Source organism: Phalacrocorax aristotelis, chromosome 8 (assembly GCF_949628215.1).
Source record: "Phalacrocorax aristotelis chromosome 8, bGulAri2.1, whole genome shotgun sequence".
NCBI lineage: Eukaryota > Metazoa > Chordata > Aves > Suliformes > Phalacrocoracidae > Phalacrocorax > Phalacrocorax aristotelis.
This window is the reverse complement of record NC_134283.1, coordinates 12,408,146-12,434,986: the sequence shown is the minus strand read 5'-3', so window position 1 is coordinate 12,434,986 and position 26,841 is coordinate 12,408,146. Positions and strand designations below refer to the sequence as shown.

At 40.3% G+C, this 26,841-nt stretch overlaps 1 protein-coding gene across 1 annotated transcript in view; it reads right to left on the bottom strand.

Annotated features, from left to right (window-relative positions):
* RHPN2 (rhophilin Rho GTPase binding protein 2) overlaps positions 1–22,164 on the bottom strand; it is a 31,093-nt gene extending 8,929 nt beyond the window's left edge. Inside the window, exons 1-7 of the mRNA XM_075101413.1 lie at positions 21,558–22,164; positions 10,930–11,045; positions 7,875–8,003; positions 4,805–4,880; positions 3,711–3,788; positions 2,888–3,012; positions 1,782–1,948 (exon numbers count right to left, since the gene is read on the bottom strand). Coding sequence (XP_074957514.1) covers positions 1,782–1,948; positions 2,888–3,012; positions 3,711–3,788; positions 4,805–4,880; positions 7,875–8,003; positions 10,930–11,045; positions 21,558–22,136 — 1,270 coding nt within the window. The 5' untranslated portion in view covers positions 22,137–22,164. The remainder of the gene's footprint in view (positions 1–1,781; positions 1,949–2,887; positions 3,013–3,710; positions 3,789–4,804; positions 4,881–7,874; positions 8,004–10,929; positions 11,046–21,557) is intronic.
* Between the last annotated feature and the right edge of the window lie 4,677 nt (positions 22,165–26,841).

The window sequence follows — 26,841 nt, the reverse complement described above, 5'->3', positions numbered from 1 at the left end:
GTAAAATTAGATTCTGCTCTAGACATTTGGTTCTACCAATGTATTAATAATTTCTATAATTTATCAAATTAAGAAAAAAACACTAACTGTAGTGCAAACATTAAGTAACAGTTTCACAGATGAAAGCATAACCTTCAGCAAGCACGTCATCCAACTGGTTTAGTGAGTTCTACTAGCCTGCTAATTGTTGATAATACTACAAAAGTATAATGATAAGACCTCTGCTTTTTAAGTGTCCCAGCTTCTGTAATCTTACTTCTTGCCACTACATCTGTTTCTGGCCATGGTGTGCTGCATTTTCCTACTACCAGTCTCTGAGATTTTTTAATTGTTTTTATGCTACACTTGTAACTTTTAACTTACTAATATGCCCTTATACAAATTCGAATTATGGCCACCTCTGCCTTTTTGCACCAAAAAAACCCCCCAGACTTGCCAGGCACATCCCAAGTACTGACGAAGTGCCGTACTGAAAGGACCTGAAAGTACAGGGACCAAAAAAAATAAAAAACAAACTTTTTTTTTTTGTTGTTCTCAACATACTTCTGCTTATGCGGTATGCATATACACACTGAGAGCTTTGTTGAGGATAAACTCTGTGCAACGTTTTGTATTCAGCACCAAGAAATGGTAACACATACTCTATATCATGCCTCTACCAACATAATGAACAGTGTCACGCAGCCATGCACCGGTACAATGAAATGCCTCCTGAGCACATTGCTCTGGGGCCCTGCAAAGGTACTATGGTAGCAAATGATGCATTTCAATTTGTGAATTAATTCTGTTCCATAAAGATGCTGAATGAAATGAAAAGCAGTGAGTTTTTATTTGCAAAATGGAAGCAGGAGCAGCAAAATGGAGAAATTTCTCAAGTACTGAAATTTCTTTTAAATGAAATACAAAGGTTGAAAACCAGTTTATTAAATAAATGCGTGAAGAAATATTATAAAATCTTTTTGATAGCTCTGTATTCAGAAGAGGAGTTTTATGACAATTCAACTCTGTGGTCCACAGTTTGTAGCTCATAAAGCTACCCACAGAGTGGAAAACAACAGCCACAGACTGTTAGTGCAGAAATAAATCCTACAGTACGTATTAATTACATAGGTCATGTCTTTAAGCATTATGTGTAGCGCAGCTGACATTTACAGAAAAATTAGAACATCTAGTTAAAAAAAACCCAACACAAAAAAAAGCTTCTATAACATGGGATATGATTCCCTTTACTAGAATTTGTATTTTTCTTCACTTGGGATAGAGATTGGTCGATTAATTTTGAACCTGTTTGCCTTTAGAATCTATGGACAATACGTAGTCGACTTCCAGTGAATTGCAAATTTCACTGGAAAACACAATAAGATTAATTTTGAAGAGACCATATGGAAAAACTAGGTTTTCAGCCGTTTATCAACCCTTTAAGTTGTTTCTTGTACAGATTTTAGACCAGTGTAACATCACTGAGGTAAAAGCAGCTATGCTGGTGAAACAAAGGATGAACAATGAAGCAGTTAACATTAGGGCTATTACTCGGGACCTTTGAACTGCAGTTCATTAATCGTTAAGCACAGTATCCGCTGTCTTTATCTGCATGTTCAGACTACAGTTCCAGGTTTTGAATTAAAGCTTCATCATCTCAGCTCTTCATTAGGCTTCCTGAATTTCCCTATTCCTCCTTTTTTGTGTCACGAAGCAGGGGAAAAATGCAGAAATCTGCAGGATGTCAGGATGAGATTAGGATCATTTGCACAAAGACCTTCCCAATATTTTTAAACTGGTACCTGCAGCTCTCTGAAAAGCATCAACAGCATTTTCAAGTCCAGCCTGGGTCTGACGATTGCATCTTGTTCCAATCTGGGTGTAGAGGGCTCCAATGTTGAATAAAATACTAGCTTTTTCAAGCAACAGATTTTGCTGACACACTGGGACACCTGTGAAGGAATCATACCTCGGGAAGCAGATATCAGAAGTAGTGTTAAGATTAGCAGAGTCCATTGAAACAACAGATATTTTTATTGTTTTTTTCAAAAGGGCAGTGGAATTCTTACAATTGTTCTGCTATGGTGAAATGAAGGTGAACAGAAATACCACTATGTACTGTGAGGACAACCTAAGTGCTGCAAGCCAGAGAACAGCTTTATCTGAAGGTTAGTTTTTGGCAGGTTTTACAGCAGTGCCTCCATAAGCATATTGTATCTAACTCAAGAGCACCTATAAAACATCACAGAGGCTGAGAGTGTGCTGGGTAAGTATCCATAAGTGCTGCTATGTTCTCGTACTTAGATGTTGCCAAAGATCAAGCATTGGCAGCATGGTCAGATCCTCTATAGCTTGTATTTTGAAGTTTCTTCTTGCAGTTATGACTAGAAATCTAACAGCTCCTCTTGGCTGCATGGTAGTCATCTTTTTTCATCATAAAAATAAAAATTCAGAATTCAGAGTCAAACTCTGTTTATAGATGCAGTGAACACTCCACTTAATTTATTATGCCACTCCTTCTCTCTTCTGGCCCAAATGATCATCTTAAACTGGAAGAGGGGAATTAAGGTCTGACCCATTCCCCATCTGCTTCGTACACCAAGGTTCAGAGTCCAGGAAACATCTGCAGTTATCCAAAATGAAGATTATTTATTCTCTTTTTCCCCTTGTGTTAACCTGTAGCCCAAATCATAATCTAGCCAATGGCTTCTCTCTAAGCATGAAAAGGGTATATTGTATTCAGGTTTACTCTTAACATTGAAAAAAAAAATTACAACACCCACTGCAGGGAGTAGGGGGGAGAAACATGTGACATGCTTAAATTTAAACAGAAGACAGTTAATGATTAACAGTGTTCTGAAGAAGGAAAAAAAAAAAAAAAAAAGACAAACACAAACTACACACTTACCATGTAAATAAAACTCCCATGTGCCTGGTGGGTGGGAAAAATCTGTTCTCTACATAACCAAGTTGAAGGAAATAGCTTATCAACATCTCAATGCCAGCTTCATCTCGGCTAGGAGTGCGGCAGGCCTTAAAATACAATAGATTAAAGTATACTCTGTTGAGTTACAGAATGAATACTGAAACACCAAGGATAAAGCTCTGCTTCCTTTGGACTTCTGCATATCATAGAAATGTGTGCAGTCTGAGAACAGTAAGCTTAAGGCCATATAGATGCATTCCAAATAGTTTTTCAGCTGCACAGAAGTAGCACATAACCTTTAAGGAAGCAAAGAGTATGTGTTTGGCAAGTCTCAGAGTTAATTAAGGAAGCAAAAGGGATCTGTTTGGCAAGTCTGACAGTTGATTAAATAAAGATTGTAGGTATTTTATGAAAGCTACGAAGTTTATGGTTCTAGTAAATACCGGAAACAAACAATAGTTAGAAATACTACAATCTTTTACCTGATATATTCACTTCAACACTCGTCCTGCTAAATTTAAAATACTTTATAGTAAAAAAAGTAGATAAGACAAATCTTAGATCTGCAAGATTTACAAAGTTGTGCCAAGAGCTCAATCACTTTGCATAGCTTCATCCTATTCTTCACTGTTCTTTGCTCAGATTGTAAAGCTCTTGGACGACGGAGATTCATGTTCCATATCTCAGAGATGAAGTCAATAAGAATATGGTATGCTATAAGTAACAGCGGCATATTCCAATTCATACAAATGTTATTTACAACTGTAGAATAGAAGACCTCATGATATGCCATACTTGGACTTACTTGTCTCAGATCCATGAGATCTGCTATTTCATCTTCATACTCAGAACTGTCTTCACTGTAATGTTCCAAAATAAAGTCCTTAAAAAAAAAAAAAGTAAAGAATTGAAATATCTAAAATTAACCTAAACTATTCATTAATTTTTCTTCTGCAGTTGCAAACAGTACAAAATTGATTCAGTTGTGATTTGCATGTTATGTATTCCTTTCCGGTCAATAGTATAGGAACATATAGCAATGAGACTACAAAAAGACAATAGCATTAATAATTTGATTTGATATCCAAGACAAGAAATTTCAGTCTGGTGCAAAGGAACCAAACACCTATTACATTAACTCCAGTGGGTGTTTAAAACAACAACACTTAGTGGTTTTGAAAGGGACAAATGAACCCTGTTAGCTAAAATAACAAGGGAATCAAGTGACCACAAAAACTTGTTAACAGAGACTGCCAAATTCTTGTCAGCAATCCCACTTAAATTAACAAAGCTGCAGTAGCATAAAGTGGTACCATAATCTGACCATGGAGATTAACCCACAGAAGTAGAAGTCAAGACAAATGCTGCAGTGACATAAGATAGTGTACCACAAGATAAAGTCTATGCTGCACAATACACAGCCAAAAAAATACAGAAGGTGGCTCAAACAGGCAGCAAAGTATATTAGCCAACAAACAAGAAGTGTTAATGCTGCACCACTGCTTCCCAACTGAGCTAGCTTGGCTAGTGCAAGTTGGGGTATCACTGCATTATGCTGAGTGAAACCTTCATTCCTACTTCCTTTCACACTTAAGAGTGGTAACCAACAGTCTTACTGGAACCAAAAACTGTTGAAGGAATTTTTTTTTTTTCCTCTTTGGTTTAACCCTATCTCTAAAGTGGGATTTTCTGTAACATCTTCTGACTCTTTGTCCTAGTCAGGTATTAGCAACGACCCAAATAACTGCTGGTTAATTTTTCAACTTGTGATCTCAGTTTTAAGGCAAATTTAAAAAAAAATAAATTTGTACATAAATTACTTCTACTTCTTTAAACAGATCTGAAGTGGAAAGTTATTTCTATTAACTATTCATTCTGAAACGTGTCTTTGAAATTTACCTTGAGGGGGACTGTAAAGTCTACTTCTTTGGTTTCCTTCAGGCCAAGAGGTACCAAGGGAATGCTGAAAGTCTCTCTATGGAAAAAACAAAGAGATTCAGAAATGTTTATTTTCTGTTTGTCTGTTGATAAGATAATTACTTCTGTTTCATTTGAGGACAGAACCTTAGTATGCTGATGGGTGTTCAGGTAAAAGGTACTTAGTTTAACAGTTCCTCCCTGCCCAAGAAAGTCTGCTTAATGGCCAAAGATTCCTTAAGAAGAGAGTGAGGAAAGCTACTTGCCTGCGCTTTTTTTTTTCGTTTGAGCCTATTTTTCCTTCAAGGAAAGAAAAGGAGACTCTCAAAGGCTGTCGTACTGCAATTTTGCTCAACCTTTATACACCTGTACAAGTTTTATGGACAGAAAACAGCTCCAGAGCTGCTATGAGATCTGCCACAGTAAGAGCTATGGTAATCATCAATAGTTATCATCAGTATTTTACATGCTGCTAATGGTTTCATATGTAGAAGCGATGTGTGTCTAACGCAGGGAAAAGCAGGGCCAAAGTATACCAACTTTAACAGTGAAAGGTCTAAGACTAGGAAGTCTGAGAACTACGTAGTTTATAGACCATGCTAGATGTTAACCTCTAAACAAGCCAAACTCTAAAATATCAAGGGGCAATAACGGTGAGAACTGACTTTAAAAAAATCTTATCCTCAAGAGAATACATATCTGTATCACAGACTTAAAACTGGATCATATTAGTAAACAACACTAGCTTATAATAAGACTATTACGAATTAAAAAGCACCATTTATCCCCCCAAAACTACATATACTGCTATTCCACCAAGCATATCACCCAATTATAAAAAAGAAATATCAGAATTTCTTCAAGATACATAGTTTGTCAAGTGGGTTTAATAGATCAGTGTTGGGCATGATAAGGTTTATCTGATATTTAACTTTTTCCTGAAAACAACTGTTTGGCTGTCTAATCATTGTTTAGAGCATTCGATTACCAACTACGAAATCCCATGGGTGTAATTCATATATGGCCTTATCAGCAAAGTCAGCAAAATCACTTTCTTACTGGTAAAAACCTTATCTCGGGAAGGTGAAAGTAGGAATGCAGCTTCCTCAGCAGAGGAAGAGTCCTTAAACTAGTTGGCACAATCCTGAAAGTGGCTCTGCTAGCTTGAAAAGGACTTCCAGGATACAGAGCCAAACCACCACTGCAGGTAGTACAAATGACTCATTTCTGATGAGGCTTTTAGAAAAAAAAAACAAACCCCAAAACAAAACCCACACACAAAAAAACCACCAAACCACAACACTTTTACAACAGAATATATCAAGACTTTTTCCCCAAAAGGAAACAAGACACATGCAAAAGAAATCCTAACTTATTGATATAATGAATTCGAGTACCACCCACAGTCCCTGTAGACACCAGCATTTAAATAGAAATTCAGTTCCCTTGAATGACAAGTTTCTGAGGTGCCACACCCATGCAGTCAACATCATGGGGACACTGAACAGTTAGGGAGGTGATCCTGGACTTCCAGAACAGAGCAGAAATAGCATCATGCTTCCCAATCCAGCTGAGATGCGTGCAAGTACTGGGAAGGCCAACCCTTCAGATTGGTGTAACACAATACAGTGTAACCTCGTCATGTGGGTGTGGCCTCGCGTTGATGACTATCTGCACAATAGATTCAGAGAGCAACTATTAATAGCTATTTGCCATTAAAGGCTGGAGAGCAGTTACAGAGGGAGCAAGTTATTTTAGCTGATGGAACATAAAAAGCATTCAGCTTAGAATGAACAGCATCAAAAAGGTAAAACACCATTCAAAACAGATTGGAGAAGCAGGATCAGGAGAGAATAAAAAGCATACAACTGTCCAGCTGCAAGGCTTCTACCTGCCTTGGGGCCTGACCTACCTCTCACCCTTCATTACGAATATTCTTTAGCTAGAAGAAGAAATAGTACTTCTGGAGTGTTTCGCTCATTCCCCCAGCCATAACTTTCATACTGCTCTCTATGCTAGCATGCATCTATGAAGACTGGTAAAATCTTGAACAAAAAATATTTGCGCATGAAATAGTTGTCAAAGTTTGATGTGGGGGTGGATGGCAGGAACTTTACGGTAAGTTTCTTTCTGAGAAAAATGAAACACAGATATTTTGCATCAACCAGCATTCAGTTGAAAGATACCCCTCTAGAAACGTGCTTAGCCCTTCTCTATTAAGAATTCCTTGTAGTCCACATGAAAGTTAACACCTAGCTGAGAATAGTGCTAAAAGGGACCCAAAATTATATCCCCCTCATAAGAGGTGCTTTAATTTGTGTCTTGAGCTGCTATTGTTAATCAAATAGTAAACATTTAGTTTTAGAAGCAACAAGACATCTAACTGATACAGAAATCATTGCAGTATTCAGGCAATGAATAATCTTTAACTTTGAAATTTTCTCTTTGAGGAAATTTAAAGTTTAGCATGCTCATTAAAGTTGGAAAAATACTTGGAAAAATTCCAACTTCATCTACTAAAAATTTCTGTTTTAGCCAGCTAATTTATGGATTTCTATCACTGAAGTGCACACCTTAAAGATTACCTAGCGTCTGCTCTGAGCTCTAAATCAATATTGGACTTCTATTCTCCAGCTAAAGAGAGGACTGTTATATGCACTGCATTTGGGAACAGATATTACATCACTAGGTTTGCTCACTCCAGAAGGCAGTGAACCAGTTAGCCATTCTAGTACTGGAAATCCTCCTGGGTGCCACGTGTCTCCCCATAAAGTCCCAAGAGTTTTTCAAGTCTCACGATACTCTCCTCCACGAAGGAACTCTCTATCTAAGGATTAGTGGTACATACCTTTCCCAAGACAAATATGCAGACTAACCCTTAGTCAACAAAGCTACCATCAAATATGTTCTCTTCCTATCAAGCTCTCTGTTCTTTCACTTAATTATTGTCCAGCGTTCACATTCACCTAGAAACAATTTTGTTTCCAGTGGTAAACAGAAGATCTGTTAATAATTGAGTAACTTAGCTTGAGTAACTTAGCTTTATACTTACTCTGTGTTTTGATAAACTTCTACTGAGATATTAAGTCCTTCCAATTCCTCCTTTAATATCTGCAGGTCTGAGTTTACAAAACTCAATTCCAGTAGTACCTGCTCTCGGACTTTGTTGTTGGTGGTTGCTCTGCAGAGAGAGAGGGAGACATAGGATCTTTTTGTTGCTGAGGAAAAAGTTTTGTACATAAGCTTGGTTGAGCCCCTTGCTAGCATTCTCAGCATTTTTAAGATTTTCTTTTAGCTCCTTAAAAGACGATAAAAGACCTCATGTTTCAGTGTGTATTAGGTTTTTCTGTCAAGAGAGAGCCTGCAATAGTTTCCAGATAACAGCATGCACACACATAGATTTGCTATGTCCTTTTTTTTTTTTGGTGATTAAGGGTCAGGTTTATTTTCAGATACATTATTCAACAAAACTAAAGCATCTTAAACGAAGTCTCTATCCTATCTTTGGATTATATGATCTTTTCCTAGAAGATGTGAGGGTGAAGGTGGGGGGAGTCAGGAGATATTTTTTCAAAAGAGACTCCTCCACTTTGTAAACTGAATAATGATCTGTTGAGACTATAGATCTATAACCACAGATGTGAGTTTAAGGTAAAAGGCCTTGATCCATAACCAGGCTTAAGATACTGTACCCCTACATTAGAAAGTCCAAATCATTCGACAATAACAAACTTATTTTGAGTTTGCAGCATTTTGCATTTACCTTTATTTTAAGATAAAATTCACCCTCAAATATTTATGAGCAACCCCCTCACACATCTAGGCTCCCCTTTGAACAATCCTCCAGTTTTACAGAGCAGCTTGGTGAAGAACTAGTTATTCCAAGGCTAAAATGCTAAGCTGTCTTCATATTATAAATACGCATTATCTGTGAATTTTCAGTGCTGTACTTCATTGAATACCTGAGATTGCTTAGATTAAACCATGTTCATCTGCTGTCTGCATAAGCCAAACTGGACACAAATATAGGGGGCAGTGGATCTTCCTTGATAAATGCAGCACCACCACCAGTTATGGGTGAGCTTTAATGCTAGCAGCATTTTAATTACAATGTTATTAAGCCTTCATGTTTGGTCTAGCTTACCATCCTTCATAGGAAGGATTCCCGTATCTTTCTTAGAAACCCCAATGGTCCATCCAGGTGAACTTCCCTAATACAGCTATAATTGCTTTCAACATCCATGCCCATTTAGAGTTAATTTGATTACCTTTTCATGTTGTTGCACTGTAGACATACTTTGTAATGACAAACAGCAGAAGACAGCAAAAGGGGCAACATGATATCCTTGAGATCCACACAACTCTACCCTGAATTCAGTTTTAACTCAGAACTTCCAGAGAAAAAGACAATGAAAAGGAGAGGGTGACTTTCAGAAGTTCTAAAAACAAAAGCCTTTGCACGATACGGATCATTTGTTTCAAGCCTAGCATTTACTTTCAGCCAAAAGTAAAGAAACTTGCATTTCCAGTTTTTTCTCAAGCCCTGTTGCAGGAGGCTCCCTGTGGACAGCAATTGGTTTGCTTCTTTTAGAACCTGATGAAATGCAAATAGAAGCTGAAAACATAAAGCTCATTTATTTATGCTTTTCCCTTAGGAGACTGTAAATACTTCTAGTCACGTGAACTATCTTGTGGTCAAGTTACTTTTAAAATTGCTTCTTTCAAAGAGCTAGCAAGTTTTAGGAGTCTAACAGGTGTAAATTCATTTTAGATTTTTAATAACTTAGAAATAAGTCCGATCCTCTGCTCTTCAAATAGGCTTTGCTCCCACTCTTGTCAATAGCAACTTCAGTATTTCAGGAGTTAACATTGGTATCAGGAGCCGAACTTTAAAACATCTTTAGGTTGAATGTTAGATTAACCGGTGTTCACATTAGATATTGCTCATCCCCCTAGCCTTTCCAAACACTCCTCCCGAGTTGGCATGCAGAAACATCTACTGAATGAACAGTGTTCAGTTTCAAAAGCAAAATAATTCTGCTATGCATACAAGAGGTAGCAAAAGACCCTAAGTCTTACTCCTTAAGTCAACTACCAGAAAACAAAGCAAAACGTAGTCTGTCACAGAGGCTAAAACTATATAAGCTTTGGATCTGTCACCTCTCTTGCCAAGACTGGAGATAAAGGCAAGTGACAGGCAAAGGGCAACCTATCAATTAACGGCAAGTTTAAGAAAAGTGAATTTATCCAAGCATTTTCACTTCTCTAGTGGAAGTCTATTGACTGTTTTGTTCTCAGAAACCCATTGTTCCTCCAGTTCCAGAGAAACAGACACAACAGAAGACTTGCAGATGAGTATTGGGGAAATTTTCAGTTCTCCTGTGTAACAGAAGGATAGATTGTTGGAAAGCTACAGGACTGTTTGCCAAGCAGTTAACCACGGGATGTAATTGCCTTATGACAGAGTCGACATTAGGCTATTCCTAGGGGGACAGCCACATAAGAAACTGTGTCTTAAAAAAAAAAAAATCATTTGATGGACAAAATGTAATAGAGAAAAGGCAATGTCTCTCCCAGTCACCTCGAATGGTAGGAGAATTTGGTGGCAACTGTAACTCAGTTCAAATTAGATGTATGCTAGCTGCCTACTCCTATATCAGTACTACATGGAATAAATAAGGCAGCCGATGGTCCTGTCCACTGCAAAGCACAGACCTAACGAATCTTGGAAAAAGCATAGTGACAATACCTTTATTTGATGCAAGGTGTAAAAAGGACTCATTACATTATTCAGCAAGGTTCACTTGCCATTATCACTAGCAATAAAGCTGATCAAACAGAGCAACATAAGATAGTCTAACATTCAGCTCATTTGCTACAACACAGCAGCTTTGAAAGTGCACTTTACAGCAGGTAATAACTCTCTAGAGCTGCAGCATTTAAAAAACTCCAGGGAGATTCACAAAGCATCCAGCAGTAATTTATTCAGCATGTTAGGGGAGCAGTTAGGCAGACTGGTAAAAAGCAGTAGCTAAGAGTCATTTAAAAATTTTTTAAAAAATAATTTTGTTGCTCAGGCAAGATAACTGGGAAGTAGCAATACATACCTTAAAAGATTTTCAGCACCAGCTCTCATTCTTACTGCTCTTAAGATCTGTTGGTTTAGGACAGCTCTTTGATTTTGCAGTTTGCTTCGACCAGTCTCAGCAAGAGGATTACATCCCTAGAATTGAGGAAACGAGGGGTTTTGTTGCTGTTGGAACAGACTCTGGAAAAGGAGTAACACTGAATTCAGATGAACTTTAATGGCATGGGTTCTGTATGAATACAAATTAACTACATTGACATCAGTGATTAAAGACTGACAGTGTTTCTTTCCTCAAACATGGTCATTAAAAGCAAGAGACATCATGACCAAAGCATGCAACATTAAAATCCAGGCAGAAAATACTTGTTTTAAAGCTTATGTACACGTGTGAGTCTGTCTGTTCTCCCCTAGAAATCTTTTAAAGCTTTTTTCCAATTACAACCAAATTTGACAGCATGTTATGAAGTTTCTGTGGGTTTCATAAAACCAGTATCTGGCAAGGCAGAACTCCTATCAAAGCTTCTGCTTAACCTTTGCAAAAATATGAGAGTTCCGTATCGGGACACACGCAGGCTTGAAATACAACTCTATCAGAAAACAAGCTTTGGTGGCACCACTACTCACAGTTTTAAGAACCTTTCTGAGGATCTCTGCTCTTGTTCCTTCTGGTGCTCAGACCTTCAGCATGCTTCCTACCCCTCCTTCCCTAGGTGGTTCTCTTCATATCTCAAACTTATTTTTGGCACAGTGCTGCTTACCTGCACAGCTCTTCACACCCAGGAAATGCTCTCTGATCTTTAAGTCTGCCCTGCCCTAACCCAACAGCACCTTTGCATACTGCACCAAAAATGTAAAATATGAATAAGCTTTCTAAGAACTTCATCTGTGTATGTTCACAGTGCCAGATGCAATGATTTATCCGCCCATTCGTTCTTCTCGTTACCTGTTGGCCTAAGATAACATATTCATAGCTCCGTATCAAGTAAGATGGGAAATGGTACAATATGAGATAGGATAAGGTATGATATGGAATAATAGAGCTTGACAGGGTAAGATAATGATTATACCTTCAGAAACTCATCAAATTAAGCCCTTAAAAAGTAAAGCATGAAATTCAGAATTCACAAGAATGCTCCTGTGTACGTGCATACCTTACACAAGCACAGGACTCAAAACTACTGCAACCCGTGTTTGGGCAGGACTGAGCCATTGTACTCTGGTGAGCACTGATAAGCTCTATGTTCAGAAATCACAGTATCATTTAGGTTGGAAAAGACATTTAGGATCATCAAGTCCAACCATTAACCTAGCGCTAAATGCTACACTTACTTTTTCATTTGCATATCATTAAAACATTACATTAAACTTTATATGAGATAGCATTTAATCAAATCCCTGGGAGATTATCCATACTCAGTTTCCACAGCATTTGCAAGAAAACACGATGTCTCTTTTTGTGGCCCAGGATCACTTTTCTGGTGTACCACAGAATAATATTAAAATAATATTAAGAGACCACTCTGTTTTAAGGCTTACCCTTAAATATAAACCATGTCCTTTTGGTTGGCCTTGCTGGGTAACAAAGCTTATCAGGGTCCTACTAGATCATTCATTACACAAGAAGGAGGCTTGGATGTCTCTGATACAAGTCTTCCCTCAAGTACTCCAGCCACTAAATTACACACTATTTTGGACCTCTTCCTCTTAGTTTTGTCTAGAAAAAAATTATTTTGGTATAACAGCATTTCAAAGTCTCTCAATAGGCTCTAATTATAAGTGGTCAGGCAATGACATACCAGCACAACAAAAGCAAGTATTTAAACAGAACATGAAGTTCTAATCGTCTATTTGAAGTTTAGTTCTTATTTGGGTTGGCAAGTGAAGGCAAACTGACTTGAAAATAGAGAAATTAGCTGATCAATCCAGATTACAGTAGTTCAACTGAGCAAGCACATAGCCTAATATTAATAATTTTAAATCCATAGTTTGAAAAGTTTCTAATAAATAGGAAAAAATGACAGGAAGCTTGTGCAAACATTTTCAGAAGCACCATTTGCCAGATGACTAGAATAATTTACTGTTGCATATTTTTTCAAGTTGCAGAAATATTTCTGGACTGAAATACCAATTACAACAGAAGGCCAAAACTTGAGTGCACGATATATACTCTCTTTGTTGAGAAAGCACAGGCAGCAAGCACAGTACATAGAAGATGAACATCTTACTGGAGAGGACATGCACACATAGCAAACCCATCATTCCTCTCAGATTAAAAGTAATCCTTTAACTACCAAATACTTTATGCTCCTTTACACACATTTATACACAGAGACACAAGCAAGACACACTTAAAGGTACAACATGGTCTTGTATCCACAAGTTGCCTCCTGCTCTTAGCCTGTTTCTTTTTCTAGGCTGCCGCTGTTTTTCTTTGCTTTTTCTTCACTCCGTGTTGTATAATCTTTCTCCATTACTGGTATTCGAATCTTCTCTCCTTCCACTCTATCCGTGCCAATTTTCATTTGAACTTTGCTTTTGCATTTGGTTTGAATACTTGATTCCCATCCTGGGCCTTTCATCTCTATATCCCTGTATATGTCTGTTATGCTTTCTTCCAACTTCTTTCACAACCACTTAGTCCTCCCTAAACGTATCCTTGCCTTGCCCTTGTCTTCATTTTCTCTGTTAAAGCTGCAGCTTCTTTCCAGAACTCTCTGCCCCTCCTGTGTCCCAAACAAATTTCATGGCATCATTCAAATACTTCTTTATAGCTCTACTTCTGGGATCTTTTTCAGGAAGATCAACTGCCTGATTCCCAAGCCAATGAAGCTCTGTATAAGCAGTGTGTTTATTTCAGTGGACCTTTGATCAAGCTCCAGCCCAGAAATCAAACAAGCTCCCACTGAACAATGAGTGCAAAACTGCAAAGATCTTAAACTCTGTACAAAGAGAAAAAAATGGCAGCAATGTCCCCTGCATTTCTGGACCAGCCACTAATCTCTGTATGAAGCTTTAATGCAAAAACAGCCCTGGGGCCTAAGAGGACAAGGCACTAATAGACTGAGGCATCCACATCACTTCCAGCATGCCTGGAAGTGCTGCACTTTTGTCTCCCTGATGAAAGGCTTCTTGTGGATAGAGGAGTCTCTTTTCAGGATAGGCTCACCTGCTGCAAGCACATACCTCCCATTTACTTCTCAAGGCCTATAAGGAACTCATATTTTACCTTTTGGAAAACGTTGCTTTTTGCACCTCCTGCACAGGGGATGGGGCCGCTCAGCTAGTTTGTGTTCATTTGTGGGCTTAAACTCTTTATTTATAGTCAAGCTGCCAGAAAACTGATAGCGAGAAGTCTGAATAGAAGACAGCAAAAATAACCCGTATCTGCAAAAACACATGGGAAATCCACCATCTGGGGAAGACTCCCCCTCGTGTAAAGCACAATTGCTATGTACTAAGAAGTTATTTAGCAGGCAGGTCCAAGCAAGTACTTCATTTTGTCCTCCTCCATGTAGAGATCCCTTTCCCAGACAGCATTTGTGTTTGGTTCACATTTGGACAATCCCAGGAATGTTAACGTTCAGATCATTACAATATCTGGCAGCCAAACTTCCCAGTGGTTTCCACACCTACTGTTTCATTTCTCATCAGCAGAATGCTAGATGCTTTGTTTAATTACTGTTTATTTCTTTGCCGAGCCAAGACAACTTGGGAACAAACTGGATTTTACCCTGACTTATATGCTATCAGTAAATTATTAATTAAATACCAACAAAAGAATGGTTATTACTAAGGAAGTTACAAAAATGACCACACATGAAGTATGATTTAAGCTTTCATTACATGCTTTTGCAGGCTAGGGGAAAAAGACAAATAAATTGAGTAAATCTGCCCTGAAGACAGTTCAAATAATAAACTCAGCTATCAGTTTTAGAGCCTTTTTCCCCCAGCATAGCTATGCTTCTTTTCAAAGTGTTTAAAGTGCTTGAATATTATTATCCTTACCTCCTGAACCAATAAAAATTCTTTAAAACATAAAGTTCAGTTAGCTAGTTACTTTATTTCGTCCTGCTCAGATGCACTGTTGAACTGCAGAATCAGGAAGCTGATGTTTTTTTAATATATCATTATCAGAGGCGAGACCTGCACAAGAGTCATAGATTATTGCTATAAGTTATTTAGGTACCTAGTCAGGTAACACCTTGACAGAAATAGACTCTGAGAGTAGACAAACATGCACCTCCTGGTGAAGGGCCTGCATGTTCAATAGCAATCCTCTGACTAATTAATAAGGTATGCCAAGAGATTCCAATGGGATTGCTGCTCATCTCTTGTTAGAACTAATGCCTGAGCTTAGGTGGCAGGATATCCCACTGGGTTTTATTTTTAAGTTTATAAACATTACCCCACACACACTTACTTGGCAAACAGGTGTATTATGAATGTCTGTGAGATCTCAGTGTGACACTGTCTCTGTCAGACCAGGCACAGCCAGCTCAAGAGCAGGAGCTCAAGCAGAGCTAGGAAGCAGCTGACTAACTGTTCATAACTCACGTGGGATTTGGGGGAGATTTTATTCCACAGATTGGGTGGGGGCAGAGAAGGTGGCTAGGCAAGCCTGCAGCCAGGTACTCCAGGTTAGCTATAGATGGATCTTGCCTCTGCATAAGGCAACAATGCTTACCTCCCATCTGAAGGAGCCTTAAAATCCCCCAGTCTAAGGGGTATAGGCAATATCTTTGTTGTTTTCCAAGTTTAGGCTCTAAGCCTTGATAAATTACCTACCACACAGAGAAGGTTGCTATCAAAAGTATGGGTCCTAAATACAGAAGCAGTTGTATTTAATTGGAATACCAGGAAGTTCTTTCTTCAAAACAAAACTATTAGTATCAGAAATTCAGTTGTGATGGACACAAAAATCATGACTGTTTACCAAACCATGAGTAATCGCAGTAAGCATTTGAAATTAACATAAATATGATTTATGAAGTACTGGTTTGAACTTTTAGGATGAGCTACATACTGTCTGAAGGTGACACAGAGTTGAGACTGGGTGTGCCTTCTTACTTAAAATAAAACATTCCTTTCCAGCCAGTGCAACCTGTGCTGCTTGTCAAGCCCAGTAGTGTACGCAAATGGCCATATCCTCCAGGTATTTAGACCTGTATGTGATTTAACTTATGCATGTAACTTCTTTGGCTGTAACAGCAATTGTAGTAAACAGCACAATTCACACCAGTATCTCTAGAACTGATCCTAAGTCCTGCTAAATTATTGTGGTTATTTCCGTACCTTCTTCTACTACTATAATTAAAGTTTCTATTTGCATGTTTCTACTAGTTCTATGTTGAAATTTTAGCTATATAGTGCAAGTCTTTCAATAGCAGAAGTTTTATCCGAGTTAAAAAAAGGGGGGGAGAGGGAGGAGAAAGATCTAGTCTTCCAGAGCCTGGTCTACTTGTTCCATGAGCAAGTATTTTACAAGTCCCTGGCCCCAAAGATTAATATCAAGTTTTACAACTAAGTATTGTATTAAATTCCAAATACATATTTTTCTATACAATATTCCATTTTGCCAAACTGCTCACCAAGCAAAATGAAAATATTTCATCAGAGATGTCTGTCTCTTGACTAACCAAGTTTCAGATGACTCTTAGTTTCACATGAAGGCCTACTTTCAGTTTTACATTTTGGGGATTTCTATATAATGAGTGGATATGGCATGACATGGGGTATGAATCATCACAACATTCTTTCTGCACCACTAGACAAGTGGAAAGAGAGCAAATAGGCAAATAAATATTCCTGCGTCGATGCTAATGTTTATGGTTGCCTGGCTACTAATGACTAAAAACAACCACATGAACTAAACCCCAGTGGAAGCACAGGTGTAGCAGGTTGGTAAACTGATATATTAACTACAGTTTGGAGGGGGAAGGGGGAAACCCTGCAGAAGAAACCCCAGAAGCTAAGCAGTGAGAGTTAATTAGGGAGGTGCTGGTCACCATACCTATAATAATTTTCAGACTGGTGCTTCATTTATGGAGCTGCTTGTTTTCTGGTTTTAGCCCTTTCCCCTGACAAGGAGGACTAATATATACCATCTTTCTTTCTGAATCATCAGCTTGGTCTGTATGATAAGAGTCTAGCTTCACAGAATGGAACCAAAGCTTTAAGAATGGGAAAAGAAAAGAAACTATGCAATTTCATTAAACTGATCAGAATTAAAGATTAATTAAGCTAGCTGCCCCATTGCTCCTCCTCCATGCACCACAATGGACTGCTATCTAAAACAACCAAATTGAAGACAGGATGCTTAGTGCTGTACCTACAGATGCTTGGAGCTACAGAAAGGGTAACCTTGGAAAATTAACTATGGCTCTTTCTTATTATTTATTGCAACTTCCTGACTGATTAGGGAATGCGAGAAGTTACAGGCTGCATAAGGTACTGCAAAGCAGTAAACCAAGATGGCAAAGATACAGGAGAAAGAACTTGCTAGATATCTCTTCCTTGTTCTGCTTCTACCCACCCAGGAAAAAAAAAAAAACAAAAACAACAACAACCCCACCCCACAAAACAGGCCAGGCATAGTCCCACTAATAGATCACCACATAAGCATTGGATCCCATGATTGAATGAATATTACTTTATAAACATCCCAGGTTCAGTATATTGCTGTGTTTTGGGGATATTTACTTTGTGAAAAGTTACTGGTATAGTGGGGTTGTGTGCTGTAATGAAAAAAGGGACAAAAAGGAACGGTAGAACAGCTTGAAAGAGAGAATTGTTTCTCCCACAAGAATTCAAAAGTAGGTCAAAAACCAGAAAGAGATCTGAGAGGCCAAGCAATGCACAGGGCCATGGCAGGCTTAAAGAATAATTTCCCCAAAGGTGGGAGAACCATCTCACATAAGCAAAGCAGCACACAAGGATGGACCTGCTTTAATTACTACTGGTCTGCTGAAAAATCCTTCCTGTCTAAATGCCTTGCTCTACTTTTAAAAGAAATTGTTCTTTGCTCTTACCATTAGTTTTGTCACTATTTTCTGCTGACCACAAGCTCTTTCATAGGGAAGAAAGACCAGGAGCAGAATTTGGATGGATACGTGGGATATGTATGGTAGATTCACAGGTTGCTGCCAGTAATAGTGAAAGAATGTGGAACTCTGCGCAGAGGACAATGAGGCACAAGGCTGACAGTCCAAGAGCACTTGCACCACCTAAGTACAGGTACAATTTGCCCTGGCAATGTACTATGCAATATACTGAATTAAGCTACCTGCATCTGATGGTTGAAATAAACAAATCAGTAGCAGAACCAGTTTCCTGGTGCATTATGTTCCCAGAAAGTAAAAAGTTCTAGACAGAAGATCCATCTTCTTTTTGATGGAAGGTAAGGTGCTTCTTCTACCTCGCCATAGCCTCTTCAGGACACCAGCGAGGATTTTTTTTTTTTTGCTGCTGTTGTTAAAACTAAAATCCTTCTCACAAGGTCAGTTGTGGCTAATCAAATAGTTAAAGAGAGTTGTTTTGGAGGGGAAATGTTAGGGGAAAAAAACAGGGGCCACATTGACAGAGTTGCATATACCCTGTGTGGCTGCACAGGTAATTTCCTTAAAACTAGATAATTAAAAAAAAAAAATCACCCAAGCCAGCTCAAAGCATCTTATAGGTTTAAGGAAAGTTTAATTTTGCCTATATAAATATGACAAGCCTTTGCCATCGGGAAGGAGGAGATAATGGACAGAGATGGGTTAAGGGAAATAAAAGGTCCCTACAGAACAGCTCTGACATTGCTGGAAGGAAATGGAGAGAGGGATTCTGAGGAATGGTGCAAGTGGACTGCAGAAGCTGCCACCCATCATATCTCAGACTCACCTGGCAGTGCCACAGCAAGCCTAACTTTCCAGTGTGGCAAGAGAAGTCTAAGCAGGAAACAGGACTGTGTATCTGTTTCCCCATTTCAGGTCACGGCCCTTTACATAGAGCCAGTCATAGTTTTACAGGGCCTCCTCCCAACAGGAAAAAAGTGCTGAACAAGAATTAAGTAACTAATTTGATTTACATATTGCATCTTGAGGATACTGAGGGCTGTTTTCTGGTATGCTGTATTTAAGACTTCAAAAAGCATAATACAGAAAAGGGCACTATACCAACATTGAGCATACTTCTCACAGTAATCTATTTATCAAAAGAAAATATCAAGAGTCTAAAACACATGGATATTGTATCAACTGCTCAATTTTTCTTAATTATAAAATTTCGTTGTGCACAATATTCTTGTAAAGTACAGAAGACAACTTCCTTGTGTAAAGAGTGCTTGGATGCCTTTTTGTGAGCAGGACTGATATAAAGCCAGTGTTTTCACCTTTCTCCACAGCTTATAGAGTAAGAAGGTCAATTAAGTAAATGTCTTTTGATCTAAAAACACAGGGATCAGCCTTGGAAATTTATGTGATTCTGCACCAACAAAGCTGGTAAACCAACCCTCAAATCCTTTCAGGAAAAGAAAAAGCAGTGTGATTTAAAAGGAAGGGGAAGTGACACAAAGGAGCCAGGGTGGGGTGTGGGGGAGACCCATGAACACACATGAACAGCTCAACCAGTAACTTCAGTTACATGAGATCACCTAACATACCATCCAGATGAACGTGTAAGGCCTAAAGATACCAGGCCCAAAGTATCTCCTTGGGTTCACAGCTGTTCAAGATTCCAGAAGTGGGATTGTTTTGGGTTTGTTTTTTTTCCCTCTCCCCACTTCTCCTAGAACTACTGAGTCAGAATGAAAGCTCTGATCTTTGAGACCATTCAACTAATGGATAACAAGGAATACTGGTTTCCTGCTTACATCCAACTTTTAGGGACAGAAGGCTTTGAGCATCTAGCCTGATCTGAAGCTTACAACTTTAATAAAGTCATTTATGAGCTGGATGAAACTTTCAAAGATCTGAGTGAACAGAAGGAAGAATGCTCCACTGCAACACTGGCTCACCCGGATTTATTTAATAACAGATTCATATCCATCTTCTACTGCTTTAAGGCATAAGTAATTCAAAAGTGGGAAAGATGCTCATGATTAGGTATAAAATCGATCTTACAGTATTTTCATATATGAGAAAAACTTCATTCCTGTCACAGATATAGGGTTTACACTGATCTAATGTTGTATCGGTTAACTTAACCTTAATATACAATTTAATTGAAAATAAACTCAGTCCTTTAGCAAGTCTGGGTACAGAAGACATATTCCTCTTACGACTTATGAAGCACAACTTGGTTGTTAAAATTCAGCTAGTCCCCATCCGTAAAAACAAATAGGTGGAAGGGTTGATTTATCTAAGTTAACAAGTTCATGAAAAGTCAACTTTTTAAACTAATGTGCCTCAAGGCAGCCTACGAGCACCCCATACTATACAAAACATAGCTGTGAAAACTCTAAATAATTAGTGCTTTGCCACACTTCATGATTTCCTGCCATGGACTACTAAGAAAGAGGTGATTACTCACCACATATTACAGTAGGATTACTCAAATGAAGAAACCAGACAAGATTTGGTCAAAGTTTTGTTTCAACCTGTCTCATTATTACTGATTCCTTGCAGCACCGCTGGCACAGGTAAAACTACACTCTTTTCAGCTGCAAGCAGTTCCTCTGCTAAAGGGCAGTATTGTTGCTTAAGCCCCTGCAGGCTTATGAATTCGGTGATTACTGGGGCCAAAACCCAGCCAGCCTGTAACGAGGACAACAGAGCAAAGCACACGTGCCTCCCTACCGTGTAATCCAGGTGGGAGCTGAAGTGCATCAGAGGGATATTTTTGCACAGAGGGGAGTAGCAACAACCTGATGTATAAGGCCTTTTTTCCTCCGTAGAATAAGCCGTTTATGGTCTCAGATCCAGAATCTACACCGAAACCCCCGTGTACCCACACCCCACCAACAACAGTTACAGGCGCGGACAACCTAACAGCGAGGGAAGGCTGAGCCAAAGCTCCCCGAAAACGGCGGTGACTGCCCTTTACCTCCGGTGAAGTTCACAGGAGCCCACAGGGCTGCATTACAGACCATGCGTAACTATGATTACTGCCGTGCAGAAGGAACTCAGGCGCTGGTTATGGCATAAGCCGCCCACTCAGTCTGAAAATTAGGGCAGATGTTTATTAAAAACTTCCTAACGAGTCTGTTAACTTCACTGCCCTACTCCAGTACACTTTCTTGCAGGTACACAAGGCCATTTACTAGAGGGAGAACAAGGAGATGCAGTGGGGGGCGAACAGGAAAGAGCGGGGGGGTGAAACCCAAAGAAGGTAGAATTTCACTCATTTTGTAGAGGTACGAGTGCTTCCGCCCCGCAGGGTGAAGCGTGTCCCAGGGCAGCGGAGGGTCGCGCCGGCGGCGGTCCGGGACCCCACGGAGCGCCCCAGAGCGCCCCCCAGCCCGGGCCCACCGCCGGATTCTGCCCTGCCCCGGCCAGCGCCCAGCTCCCCGCCGCCGAGGGACGGAGCTCTCGACACTCCCCGCCGGGAGAAAGCAGCCCGCTAGCGGTGGGCAGGGGACCACCAAACCCGAACTGCCCACGGGCGGGGCTGCCCCGGGCGCAGAGCCCACCGCGGGGGACACATAGAGCCGGCCACCACGCCTCCCACCTTCCGAAAGTAGCCGTCCTCTACCGGCTCCGCCGCCGGGCAGCCGCGGGGCGGCAGAGTGTCTGTCATCTCCGGGCGAGCCAGTTGTCCCTCCACTGCTGCTGGTGCCCCGACCGTGCGGGAAATACCGGCGCTGCCCCACGGCGCCGCCCGGCTCCACCTCCGGGGGTGGCGGGGAGGAGCTACCCCTCCCCGCAGCGCTGCCCCTTCACCGCCCCGCTGCCCGCGGGAGCCCCGCGGCCGGGCAGCCTCCGGGGGGCGGGTGAGGCGTCCCTCGAGCGGTGGGGACGGGCGGTGGCTGTGACTGGCTGGACGTGGCGCCCCGCGGCGCGGCGGCGGAGGCTCAGCCCGCTCCTGCGCGGCCCCGCTCCGCTGAAGCGCGGCAAAGTCTGGCTGCCCGCCCTGCAGGGACCGCTTGCCTCTTGCTGTTTCCCCACGGCCGGGCGGGGCCGCCGCCGGCTTTCCCCGGTGCCCGCCTCGGGGACATACGGTCTCCCGCGGGTGGGTGTCCCTCAGCGCGGGCTCACTGCTCCGGGGGTGCTCCCCAAGCTCGGGGGTGCCCCTCGCAGCGGGGAGCATTTACCGGGGCCAGTTACCGGCGCCAGCACAGCCACATCGCACCTCAGCGGCGGGGCGGGCGGGCCCGGGCTCCCGCAGCCTTATCTGGCGGGGGACAGGAGCCCGGGAAAGACCGCAGGACCCGGGAGGCTGGAGAAGCTCCGGGCCTGGCACCTGATAAGGGCAGCAGTATCTCCGTGAAAGGCAGGGCTGGCCGCGGCGCCGGCAAACTGCTGTGGGATCAACCTCAGCGGTGCAAAAATCTGCAGTGTTTGCACTCAAAACCTCCCCTCTTCGAAATATTCCGTTGTGTAACCGGTTTCACAGATGTTGTTATTAGACACTTGTGTAAGGAAATTGCAGTATTGGTTCCTAATACCAGCCGGCCTAACCTACAGAGTTGTGTGGGCATTTAGCCTTTCAATTAAGATGCAATACAGCGAAATTCTGAAATCGATATTACCAGACTTGTCTTCCCCTGCCTCCCTTCTTTTCTCTGTTTTCATCTTTCTTAGAAGTATGGTGTAGCTGTGTCAGGAAAAAACCTGCAGAGACAACGTTTCTTTATCAAAGGAAAAATATCTTTGGAATTACATCCTTAGCTGAAACTTTCTTTGAAAGTGCCGGTGCCTCCAGAGAGTTATGCAGAGCACTCCGATTAAACTGTGTGTCTGCTGCCAGTTCTTAAGGAAGAAGAAAGACTAGAGCTAGCAGCTCAGAGATTGGGATCCAAAGATCTGCTGCTGTTTCTCTTCAAGTCAGCTGAATTTTGTTCTTCCCGGTTTTGTTCACTCTCACCCGAGTACTTTTTCCTTTTTTTTCAATAATTCTAAGGATACTGGATGAATGTATCAACCAATATGTTAAATAGAAATGGGTAAAAGTGGGAAGGTAGTTAACTTGCTCCAATTTCTGTTTAGAGGGCATTAAAATGTTTTAAATTATTTTTTAGGCTATTACAAATGTACTTATCTGCCCAACTGAAAAGGATTTTAAAATGTAAATATTGGAAATCACTGTAAAACTCCAATGCAATACCTATAAATTAGTTTAATATAAATGAGAAATGAGTAATTTGCCAGTGCAGGCCATGCTAATACAATCTGACAATTAAAACAGTATTAATGTGACCTTCTTGGGAGTCTGCTCTGCTTTCACTGAATTTATTGAAAACTGATCTCATTGAAAGGCTACAGCTATTACTCCAAATAAAGCCCTGAGAGTTTGTGGCCAAGCCAAAGGATTAGACACCGAGCAACACCAGGAGCCACCATTATCATGGCTGTGTGTAAAACACGAATCAGCAGGAGTTTCTGCACAGTACAATACCAATGATAACTTCTAACATATCTTGGTGACAAAATGCAGCCTTTCTTCATTGCTGGTGGATTCTGTGAATAAAACAAAGTCAGCAGTGCTACGCACAGCAAACTCAGGAGAGTCCAAAATAGCTTTTAGAGGCTTCCTCCCCCATCTTCAGTGTCCTAGGTATGTCACCCAGCGCTCTCACAGCTGCCACATTAGACTGTGCCTTCCCCTTGCTTGGATAACGGGTACTTCATCCTGACTGTGTTAGTACTGATATCATATTTCTTAAGTAAGTCACTGTGAGTTTTGTCTGCGTATGGTGAATATGCGTTTTTCCAAAAGGCACACATTGATCGTATGGTCTCAGTAGCTGGGACTGTGCCATGTAATGACTGGTAGGAGTGCTCCCTGATCCTGGAATGTAAACTGCAGCTTAGAACATTCCAAAATCTGGTTTGCCATCAAAAAAACGTGTCCTTGCTCTTCTTACCAGTTGGTTAAACATCTGGTGTCCAGGAGCTTTTTAGTTGCTATTAGAATTCCTAAATAGAGGTGCATTTGAAAAGCAGACTTTCTCAGTTTCTCACAATTACATTAATCAGAAGGTTTGGTTTGCTGCATTGTAAAGATTGAGTAATAGGCTAGGAATCTGGAACTCATGCACTCAGAAAAAGGGACATAGAGATGCAGATGTTGGGTTGATACTTATCTTTAATATTAGAAGAGAGTAAATTCAGTGATCTGGTGTCACTATCTCTGAGAAAGCATCAAATGCTTAAGCACTTGCATCCAAAGATGATCAGTATGTTGTGCCTAAAGCACTGAAACTGAAGCAATGAATCTTATCTCTGCATCAATCTCTCTCTTTGTTTTACAGAACTCGGTGCTATCTGGCTTTGTGCATCCTCACAGATAAACCAGCCAGGGGATCCTAACAATGGCCAGGCCGAAAACAGGCACAGAAAGGCAGAGCTTGAGTTGTCCCAAATTTTGTCCCACAATAGTAAAGGTAAGAGGGACCAAAATGTGGATAGCCTTACCACAGACACATGATAGTATATATAATATATATGCACATGTACACATTATGTGCCATATTTCTGTTATGTTGGTATCACTCCACTTGCTCAGTCAATGTTGTCCTTCTCCCCCTCCCCTATCTTGGAAAAACATGTGAATATATGAAATTACATCTTCAGTCTTCTCTTTGGCCACTAGGAAATGGTCTCACTTTGGAAAATTAATTTCCTGCTGGGGCGTGTGTTGATGCACTGTTACATTCTGAAGATATGAATCTGCTTTGACTTGATAAGGACAGGTGCTGCTCTCTGGAAAAAGCATGTTTCTTTTTTGTGATTTTTACAGACCTTGTGGCTACAGGATGGTAAGAGGTGCCTCAAAGACATCTTTTGTCCCAGAGGGACACAGAGGCTCATCTGCAAAAAAGCATGTTATAATGATACTGTATGAAGGGAGAAGTATCTATCCATCAACTCCTGCTGTTTCTGAAGGTAGATTCTTGAATTCTGAACATGATACACGGTTACATATTACTTCCTCTATCGTTGGTGGCTTTGAATATTAAACTTCTGTTCTGAGAGGAAAGATGAAAATATTTTGTCAGTAACCCTGACAGCCTATAGCTTTACAGTCGATGAACCCAGCTGTCGTGAGTTAGGCGAGTTACTATTACACTTTATTCCTGCAGACTGCAGTTCTTAATGAGCAAATGTGGGGAAGTTTTAGGTGAGGAGAGAGGAAAAGGGATCATAGGTTGATTTGCTGTGTCAGTCTGTGTCCCCCCCCCTTCAAAATATGTATTTGGGGGAAAAAAAAGAGATTGAGAACGGCAAAAACAGGGCACAGGGGCACAGTAGCAATAGTGATGTGAATCTGCTTTGTGACTGTTATAAGCTTACAAGGTGTAGGGTATTTTCATGTTAGAAAGTTTGAGAGTAAAGAAGGGGAAGATGTTCTTATAAACAAAAGAAGTTATTCTGCATTTTATGACAGATGAATTGAAAAGTGAGCAGCCAGGAACTGCAAGTAAGAAATGCCAGTGGAAGATTTCCTTACCAATAAATTAATTGAGTGATGGCAACATGGTACAAAAAGAGTACACAAACTCAGTGTAAGAGCTTTGGATGGCCATATGATTTGCTATAGGTGCAGCATTTCACTGGTGCTTCTTCAAGTTAACAGTGTGGGGCACGTGTTAACTGCAGCTTGACCTTCACTGGAAAAAAAAATTCCTTTTACTATTGAATAGCTAATATGCTTTGCCTGTGCTACTGTGAGATCATATCGGAAACAAGACACTGCGGTTTCAGTGGGAATTAAGATCCTAAGGCCAAACATGGGCAAAATCATCACCACTTCTCCCAGATAATGCCTCGCCTCTAGCTGAGATCCATAGATAAAAATCTGTGTACTTAACTCAATTAACTTTTGTTGTTGTTGTTGTTGTTCATTGTTTTAAAAAACACCAAAATTACCAGTTTGTAGAAGCTAAAACAATGCCTCATGCTCTGTACTTCATGTGTATGTTTCATGAACTGATACTGTAGCCCTGTGTTGGTAGGAAGAATACGCAATTCCCATTGAATGCAAGATAAGGCATAGGTAAAGTGAAGCTGTCTGGTTTTGCTGTGTTTTGAAAAATAAAAAGGTAGTGTATTTAATATTGTATTTTTATAATTCATGTACTTATGATTTCCTTTTTCTCTTTAACATGTTTTTAACACCCCTGTAAATGAATAAAATTTTTGCTTCCTTCTTTTATATATCGATCATGCTGCTTTTAGTCTGAAACTCCAGTGATTTACATAAAACTAATCAACAAGAAGGTACCTATCTGAGGAAGTGGTTTTAAAGAATATAAAGACACTTTAATGGCTGACCTTCTTGATGCACTAATTCAAAAGCAAGCGTTAAAAATATATTGGAAAAGTAATCTATCCATGGCTTAGGGGCTCAATTTCAGCCTTGAATATACTGGCAAGTAGTTGAACTTTCACTCAAAAATGTTGATTTTTTTTCACCAGCCAAATGACTAAAAAAATTAAACGTAAACTATCCAGACTTACTAATATTTTAGTTTCGTTACAATTATCAAAACACACTGGAATGACTGTCTTGTTTAACAGCTACAAATAGCAATTGTCACCTGGTTTAACAATTGTAGACAGGAGATAGAGTTTACCAAGGAGAAGGAAATACCACTGGGACGCAAAAGTAGTTCTAATCTGATAAAAGCCTTAAAGGAAAAAAAAAACCCAAACTTCCATATCTGATTACCCCAACTCTTTGAACAGATTAGATGAGACACTAAAAAGATTTTCTGTTAACATTGTGCAAAAAAGGTTTATTTAAGCCTGTGTATTAAATCAAAGTCACATAGAATTGACTATTCAGGAAC